The 9,691-nt window shown below is 39.0% G+C and overlaps 1 protein-coding gene across 1 annotated transcript; it reads right to left on the reverse strand.

Annotated features, from left to right (window-relative positions):
- Positions 1-222: 222 nt before the first annotated feature.
- Positions 223-7,014, reverse strand: LOC18445017 (cysteine proteinase mucunain). Its single transcript, XM_011629024.3, has 6 exons — positions 6,912-7,014; positions 6,274-6,800; positions 3,273-3,508; positions 3,009-3,149; positions 2,387-2,836; positions 223-637 (listed from the first exon to the last, which is right to left on the reverse strand). The coding sequence occupies exons 2-6, from the start codon at positions 6,752-6,754 to the stop codon at positions 539-541; spliced, it is 1,407 nt and encodes a 468-aa protein (XP_011627326.1). The 5' UTR covers positions 6,755-6,800; positions 6,912-7,014; the 3' UTR covers positions 223-538.
- Between the last annotated feature and the right edge of the window lie 2,677 nt (positions 7,015-9,691).

Here is a 9,691-nt window from a genome sequence, read left to right on the forward strand (position 1 = left end):
TAATAATGAACCTTTAAAGTCCTACACGCATGTTGTGGGAGGATCTCATAAGTCCATTATTCTTTAAACAAAGTCTCGATAACTATAATCTAAACTATCCTTAACAAAACCTCAAAAATTATGTAATAATTGAGATTTAATGCCGCATCCACCACTGCTGCCCATTGCTATCGATATGAAAGATCTCCGACCAACTCAGCCAGCAAAAAGGAAAAATCAAAATACTCAGAAACCAAACATAACATAAGGAGTACTACTTACATCACCATCATTGATAAGTTAATAACCCAATCATCAAAGAGAACGAAACATAAATGAGATAATTTAGTACCGTCATATTGTAGCGGTAATGCAATCCTAATCCTATATACTAAATCCCCAACAAGCCATGAAAAGAGTAATTACAGAAGGATTTCAACCCCCACCATCCATCAAGCCAACCCAGCATCTATAAACAAAGGATGGGGCGGGTCCAGCATGCAGAATGAGAGGAAGAATTAAATCTACCCAATAAGAATTATTGCTCCTTTTGTGATGCTCAAGCACTGCTCTTGCCCTGAGAAGAACCACCTAAGGCCCAGTATGGCTTGGCAGGGGTGCGCTTCAGAGCCTTCACTCCAAAAGGGCTGTTCTTGCTCTGTAACCAAACAAGACAAATTAAGCGAAGCACATATTGATAGAATCAAAGAGCAAGAAATAAATGTTTCAACAATCCATCCAATTAAGAGACCGTGATGACTTGAACAGTGTGACAAATAAATAAATAGAAACAAAGGAAACAAATAATTTACTAGATGGAAAATAATCTATCTGTTGCATAGACTGGACTTTACTCCCTTGAATGCATGGCTAGAAGGACTTAAATATCCAAATAGACAAATAGATCGATAGATAGAACCAAGCAAACACAATCAAGTTGAATTATATCGCATCCATCTAGCCTTCAGCTCAAACACAACAACAGACGAATTGATTGATGGAGAGAACCAGATGACAAGTGATATTGATGAAAAACTCTGGTGACTCTGGCATGGAATTGCTCAAGCTCCTTCATGTGGTTCTGAATCGGGTACCCTTTGCAAAACCCCACCAGTTCACTATGCCGGTTCACTATAGCGATCCATCCAATTTATGGTCAGACTTGGATGAGTTTCTGAGACCTGATCCACGCAGCCAGGTTCTACCAGTCCAAAATTTTTCTAGTTGGCAGGACAAAAATGTTAAAGTTCTAACCAACGGAAGGTATTTCAGCTCAAATTTCGACCTTTATTCTTGCCTAATCCATAAATAAATATTTTTGAAAGATCTACTGATCTTTATGGGATATTAAAGGAGGATTCAATTGCCAAATTTTGGGCTGGAATGAGCTTTCAGCAAGCCTCAGATATCCTTGATTTGGACCTAATAAAAATAATCTTTGGTGGTTTGATTTTGGAGATTAATCAAGATTGATATATGGAGAATACTGATTCTGTGGATTTGAAAGGATACAATTTTCGAATTTTGGGTCTGCAAGAACTTTCAGAAGCCTCTGACCTTGTGGAATCAAAGCCCAATGCAAAACGTCCTCGGGGTTTGTCTTGGAGACTCGTAGGGTAGATCTACCATAGATACTTGCTTTGACATCGATTGATTCTAGTAAAAAATTTGATGTTTTGTAAATCACATGGTTTTTATTGTAATCATATAAATACTTTTTATTTCTTCAAAAAACAATAGGATGTACATCAATCTAAGCTTAATTTCAACAACATCAAGATTCTATTTGCAGATTAATAGAACAATAATTTTTCCTTTGATTTTGAACTCTATAAAAAATAAGTATAAGTTTTCTCTCTTTCATCAATATACATAATAATTTTGATTTACTAATATTACTTATTTTCATGCAATTTTTTAACTGATTTTGTACAATTTGTAATGGTGTTTAAGGCCAACTCAGCCAGACTCACCAAGCACTTGGAAGAATCAGTGAGCAGACTCGACCTGGACATAGCTGAGACCAGAGCCAATTCTGGCATTCAAAATGCTAGATTATACCAAACAAAAATGCAACTAAAAGATGAACCATAATCCACCATATATATCTCAGGTGGCTAAACTCACTTGAATATATAGGTAAATAGATAGAACAGAGTAAACACAATAAAAAAAGCCCTATAATTTCCTACCTCGCAGACAAGACTGAACTGAATAGAAAGACAGAAAACAGATATCAACAGAGCAAATACAGTAAATTGAACGGATTGGTAAATAGATAACAGAGATACCAATAATAATACATAGCAAACCTAGAGAGAGAGCGAGGCTTGTGAAGTAGGAAGATGAACACTGAGTGTTAAATTCAATTCCAACATAACGTAAGAGAGTTTGAGTGGGAATGTACCGCAAGGCAGGTGCCAGCATTGAGGTTGCAGATGGGATAGTCATGGGGGCAGCAACTGTAGTGGTCGGCGCAGCATGTGGCTGCCTCCAGTGGGCAACAACCCCATGAGAAACAGTACGGACCGTACTCATAAACACAGCAGCAGGTGTTGCTCTCTGGACAAGTGTAGTAGTTGTCACACATCGTGGGCGGCTTCACTGGAGATGGGGGAGATGGCCCAGGGTTGGGGGGGTTATCGCCCTTCTTGATGGGGTATGATGCTTCCATGGCAATCCCACACTTCCCGGTCTTGCTCTTCGCATTCCTTTCAAGCTTTATGTATCCCGACTCACCCCAGCTGCCACCCCATGAGTTCTTCACAATCCAATAATGCACACCTTTCTCTGTTCCATAACCCACCGCTGTGACTCCATGATCAAGATCAGTGCCACAACTTCCAGTGAATACACCCTGCCAAATTTGTAAAAAGAAAATGGGCAGATTAAATTTTATTTTGAACTCACAACTAACAATATTAAATATACATACTCATGGAAGTAGTAGTTTCATATTTTATAAGTAGTTGGCACCTAGCAATGATATGGATTTGGTATGCATGCATGGATGGATCTATAAGACTCACAGATTGATAAAGCTGGAAATCCCTGCCTGCTGCTTCAATGGCAACACTAACAGGCTGGTGAGCAACAGCCTTTTGTAGAGCCTTCTCATCATTCTCGGGAACATCCTCATACCCATCTATGGTCACAACACGTGCATTTTTCTGCAATAACCATCCATCATCAGCAGTGCATGTAATAATAACAAGAACTTGCTCGTCAATAAAAAGATTTCCCATTACTTAAAGAGAATTCCGAAGAAACGGGAAAAGATGAATGATATAAACCCTGTATTGATCACAGACTGCATCTCTGGCCTTGTAAGGATAATCTTCCTCGGTGTCAATGCCACCATTATCTATGATGAATTGGAAGGCATAATCCATGAGGCCCCCATTGCATCCATCATTGTAAGAAGTATCACAATCCACAAGCTCCTGCTCCGAGAGGGATATCAGATCATTGGTCACAATCTGGTTTATCCCTTCCACAGCAGCAACAGTTGAGAACGCCCAGCAGCTCCCTGTTAGGGATCGAGTCAAAGAGTAGCATACATGTTATATACTTTAATTAGGTATCCTTCAAGAATCACATGCACACCTTCCAATCAATGATTGTATAATGACAAAATACAAAGATGCCCCATAATTCTACTATTTAGAGGTATTATGTGAAAAAATTAAAAACTTTGCAATCACTACTATGTGGGTAAAACTATATTTGGTAGGTTAGGCATGATAATTCCAAAGACCTCCATCATTTGTAATTGAGAACGAAGGGTGCAAGCTATACACCAAGGGGTCCATGGCATATACAAGTGGCGCATGGTACATGCCATACAACAGGGGCCAGGGGTGTATGGTATAGTTTCCCTTTAACTGTAAAAGATGAGAGAGTTTTTCAAGAGATCCATGAAGATAAGATAAAGACCCATACATTGTTAAGAGAGTTTAAATTCCCGTAGAAGGAAAGAGCCCATGTTTTTCAGTAAGTCCAGAAAGGAGAGAGTATTTGATTTCACGCAATGCAATCAATGGAAGATCATCCATCAGAGAAGATCCCTTGCACCAGGGATCAGGATCACTACCAACAGAGTCAAAATTAAGGAACAAGAAAGAAAGAAAGAGTGTCCGCAGTAAGTCCAGAGCATCAAAATTAACGAACAATAAAGAAAGAAAGAGTGTCTGCAGCAAGTCCAGAAAAAACAGGAGAAGAATCTGATTTGACACAAACAAAAATATCCCTCAAGAGAAGATCCCTTTCGAATTTAACCCAAAAAATATCCCTTTTGAAAGACATCGGAATCAACAGAATCCTTAGGGTATATTTACTTTTGTAGGAAATCTCCCTCTGCCACTGCTTTCCATGTTTGTTTCATTGGATAGAGGAGGCGTGCACCAATGGTGCATGCCTCTATACAGAAAGAGAGGGGTAAAGAGAGGTGTATCATGGAGAGATTTCCAGCGAATCAAAGTACCCTTGAGGCAAATCAATTGAACAATTAACAAATTAATGTATAAGTGACACATACTAGAACAAAAGGAAATTATCTGCAATATTCCTGTAGTTTTTGGAATTACAAAAAGACTAAATTCTTTCTTTTTGTGATTTAGGTAGGTACCACTGCTACAGGCATGGCTAGATCTAAAAGATCCATTGCAGTTGACGCTGCTGTGCACCGAACAAGTCTGTAGGGGACTTACATAAATTACAAAATAAAATATTGTATTTTTATAATTTTTAATATTAGAAGGATATTTTCGTTAATTTCCCAAGAACACATTTTATGAAAATATTAAATAAAAAAAAAAGCAAAAACCCACTACGAGGTGACATAAAAAGAACAAGGTACACAAACTAGAAATATAAATAGGAAAAAGTTTAAACTCTAGTATAAAAGAGCGGTCCAAAGTTAGAAAACATTCTATTGATCAATCTTGATCTCCAAGTTCACCTTGTGACAAAACTTTCAAGTCATTATAAACTTGATCAATTGCATGATGAGTACTGTTTTACCCACTCCAGCTCCCCCGAATTGCCCGATTTTTCCTCCACGACGATAAGGAGCTAAAAGATCCACCACTTTAATGCCTATTTCAAAGATGATAATTTGGTATCTAACTGTATAAAGGCAGGCGCAGATCTATGAATAGGAGATGTTATGCGAGTATCTACATGACCTAAATTATCAATTGGTTCTCCAAGAAAGTTAAAATTCGTCCGAGAGTAGCTTCGCCAACCAGAACACTTCAAGGAGCTCCCGTGTCAATCACTTTCCATTCCTCTCATTAGACCATATGTAGCACTCATAGCTACCGTTCTAACTCGATTATTTCCTAATAATTGTTCTACCTACATCTTCGGACAAAAATTAGTGGCAGGCCTTTACAAGGTGAGCACCTTATAAAAAGGTCACCCTAAAAATAAGAGCAAAAATGTCAAATGAACTAAAACGTCAAATAAACTGCTAGAGAAAAATAAAAAAAAAGCCGAAAAAAAAAAAAAATTGAGTAGTACAAAATTCCATATTAACAACAGCAAAAAGAACAATGCGAAAAGAAAAAGACAAATAAAAATAAAAAATAGAAAAACTTAAGAGGTGATTTAAAAAAAATAAGTGAAGATGAGCAAAAATGCCAAACAAAAAATTAATAATAATAAGTGAAGATTGGGAAAATGCAAATAACAAAGGACAAGAAAATAAAAAGAGCTGCGGAGAATCAGTCCACTACTAACTTTTCCCACTAACCGTGAACAACAGTCAATTCAGAACCAACCAATTGTCGACCAAAACTAGCAAATCACCCATGGAGACATTGTGACCAAATACGGTGCACATCCAACTAAACATAACGGACGGAGCGGTTCACATCTAACCATGCGTTTCGTTATGCATAAATGGCCACACCTTTACCGGGGAGTTCAGCCAATCGTGTATCATGCGCGGTTCAGTGTGTGCACGGCCATGATTCGACAGCTCGAAGAGCGAGAAGAAAACTTCACTGAATCTCGGCCGTCTATTAGAGGAAAAAAAAGCAGCTCTCTTAAGCGAGACGAACAGGCTAAAACGAAACATAAGAGACCAAAAAGAATTGCGAGCGTCCATAAAAAAAATAATTAAATAAACAAAATACAAAAAAAAAAAAAACAGAAGCAGTTTCTTAAGAGAAAAAAAGGCTCAACATAAAATAAAAGACCAAAAAAGATATTGCACAGATCTAGAATCCCCGTTCTGCGATTCCTGTGTTTTTGGTCTTTGATTGAAAAGCAGAATAAGAGAAAACATACCGCAGTCTCCCTGGTCTTTGACAGGAGCAACAGCGCCCTTCTCTCTCCAGTCCACGCTCTCCGGCAGCTCCTCCCCGACACCCACAGCATAGCGATGACCAGCGCTCTTATCCCTGAGTCCACGCCCTGCTGCATCTTTGTTGCGCACACCCAGATACCGGGCCCTGTATTCCTCGTTGGTCAGATCAGCAAACTTGTTCAACCCAAGCTTATATGTCGAGTTCCCGTTCGCATTATGTTGGTCGATATGGGCCAAATTATCCTTGAATATCTCAAACCTCCTATCCTTCTCGTCCAGTCCATTATATGCCTTTCTGTTTCTTCTCAGCCAAAGCTCATACATAGCCCTCACGTCTTTCTCCTCCCTGCTCCTACTCCCCAATCTCAGAATGGATGATCCCTCTGTTGTTGCAGAGGCCACGAAGAAAGACATCGCCAAGAGGGCGAAAACTCCAACCCACAGCCCAAAGCCCGACGCCATGGTAACAACAGATGTGATCCCAGGAAAGGCCCTTCTTCCGTTCTTCCTGTTAAAGAAGGAAGAGATTAGGGGAAGAAATCGATAAAAAGCAAACAAACTATTTAGGAAACAAAAGGAAGAGACGGTTATCAATGAGTGCCAATTTTTGTGGCCTCACCGAATGATAGAAAACAAAAGAGGAGCAGAGAGCCTCCCTCTCCTTGTGAGTGATTCCTTCCTTTTCTCCCTCCCCTTATCTGCAGAGAAAGGAGTTTGATTGTGCTTAGGAACATGGGAGAGAAGCAGCTTAAAAAGGGCAAGACAGAGAGGGAGGGGCAAGCGCCGACCCAACCCAAGTATTAACCGCGGTTAACTCCCTTCGCACATGGGTTACGCCTATCGACCACCGCCGATACTCATTCATCGCCTCCTTATTTTTTTCTCTGCCCTAGATTTTTTTGTTTTTTAAAGAAGGATTCTCACCTCCTCTTTTAATGAAATGACTAACTGATCATATAATTTCAGTGTTATCCTCGGTGTACTACGGATAATTAGTGTCGAAACAATGTTTGTGGGTGAATCATCGACCCAAGGAGGCATATAAAATATGGAAATAATACTAGTAAAAATATTTTCCTATAGGGAAATAATACTAGTAAAATTATTTTCCAATAGGGATTTATGCGGAAGGTATGAAAGGAGTATTTTTTAGGAGAGACTGGCCCAATAATACCACCTTTCAACGTCCAAAAAGGCTTGTTACATTGGATCCAATTAAGGGGGACAACAGGATGGCCCTGGCCTGCCTTGTCCCCCATGGCAAGGGGTCGTGCCGAAAATAAATAAAGAAAAAAAAAAGAAAAAAAAAGATTAGAGCGGGCCAACGCTAACCCTAACCCAGCCCTTGGGCCACAATTTGTGGCCTAGACCCATACTTTTTTACGGTCGAGTTGAGGCACCCAACCCATTGTCAGCCCTAGATTCGAGAATAGCAGAACCTCAAAATTATTGACCTAACTCATCCATCTTGATTCGAGAATAGCACAACCTCAAAATTATTGGCCTAACTCATCCATTTTAATATAGCAACTCAAAATTATTGGCCTAGCTCATCCATCTTAATATAGCATGTGTCTGGGATGCAATTCCAGACGTGTCTGGAATGCAATTCTACATGCGTTTAGGATGCAATTTCATACATGTATATGTGATGCATGTTTGGGATGCAATTCCACATATGAGTCCCAGAAGAAAGGTTGCGGTCCCACCAAACTTGAATTAGATGGTGCAAAACTATGGGGTGGTAATGGACTCGGGCCTGACAGATAGATCCGACCAAGGTTCGGGTATGGGTCCAAAAATTGGACTCGGTGGGTCGGGCTCAGGTCCGGGTCCAAGTTCCACAATTTATTTTTGAATTATAATTTATAAAATATATTTAAAAGAGTAATGATCATATGAAATCTTTTCATATCCATGTGTGTAGGATTCCAAAGGATTACCATTAAATTTTATACATATCTCTAAAAAAGTGAAGTCACACATCTATGTGATAACTTTTTTAGAATCTGTGTCAAATTTAATAATAATCCTTTGGGGTGCTACACACATGGGTATGGAGAGGATCTCATATGATCATTACTCTATTTAAAAATTAAGAAGTAATCCTATAGGACCTTCTCCCACCCATATGTGTAGGATCTCAAAGGATCACCATAAAATTTGGTACGGATCTATATAAAAGTCAAATCCCAAACCCACGTGATAACTTTTTTAGAGATTTATGTCAACTTTAATGATGATCCATTGAGATCCTACATACGGGTGGAAGAGGGTCCTATAGGATCATTACTCTAAAAAATATATAAATTTTTATTTTAGGTCGGGAATATGTCCCAAGTTATGTTTTGGTATCCAAGTTTGGATCCTGGGTTGATGACTGCGTCCGATCGAACGCGACCTATTTCCACCCCTATTAAATACGTGTCAAAATTATTTTTTGCTTTCAAAATTATTTTTTATTCATGTTCACTATGGTGGAGGTTCTTAACTTCGAAACTTTTGATCTAAAATCCATCTCTAAATTAAATTTTGGAGAGAGGACTCGTGTAAATAAGTGTGTCGGGGAGCTCACCAAAGTTGAGAGTACCGGGGGAAGGAATAGGGGTGATTAGGTCATTTTGCATCCAAGTGAGTACGATGACGCAGCAGCTAATCTCGGAGGCCAGCGATTGGGCGAGGTTCTCGGTGGTGGGTCGCGTGGTCCCCAAATTTTATCAAAAGTCAAAAGTGATTCGTGCATGACCACGCCTCTGCATTCGCTTGGGGCCATACGTGTTCCGATCAGATTGGATATTAAAAGGGGAGGCAATTCTAATGTATGCGGTACTTGAGCACACAGGGCTGTAAATTCTGATACTTTTGTTGTTTTATATTCATGGCCACATGCGTCCTTATATCATCCACGATACCCTTTTCCTCTTTCATAACCAACCAAATACCAAAAGATTCCCCTGTATTCGTCGTTAAAATGGAGTGGAATGGAAAGGAAACCAAAAGAAAAGACCAAGGCCAACCGTTCGATCCACCATCGCAAATTTCATGCGCATTCAATCTTATGGCACTAAATATGCATGGCGTGTTTATCAAGCCCTAGAGAAGAGAAAAAAATTCGCCTGAAGTGAGGGGATCGCCTAGTTTCCCATATACAAATATTGATTAATTAATATAAATGTTGACGGAGACATTCATAAAATTGATGGGACGTTTAAGTAGGAGGATAGGCCAAATATAAATATTATTTTAGGATTGTATACTTCTGTGGCAAGAAGTTGCAATTATTGAAGTGTATTACAGTATTTGAAGAATTTTTTTTTAAAATGTGTTATGATTTAAAAACACATCCGTAACTATTCAATTCAATATCCTCTTTATATAAAAGATATGGTGCAGTTCGCA

This window comes from Amborella trichopoda, chromosome 13 (genome assembly GCF_054954075.1).
Source record: "Amborella trichopoda isolate Santa Cruz 75 chromosome 13, AtrichopodaSantaCruz75HAP2 v2.0, whole genome shotgun sequence".
Lineage (NCBI taxonomy): Eukaryota > Viridiplantae > Streptophyta > Magnoliopsida > Amborellales > Amborellaceae > Amborella > Amborella trichopoda.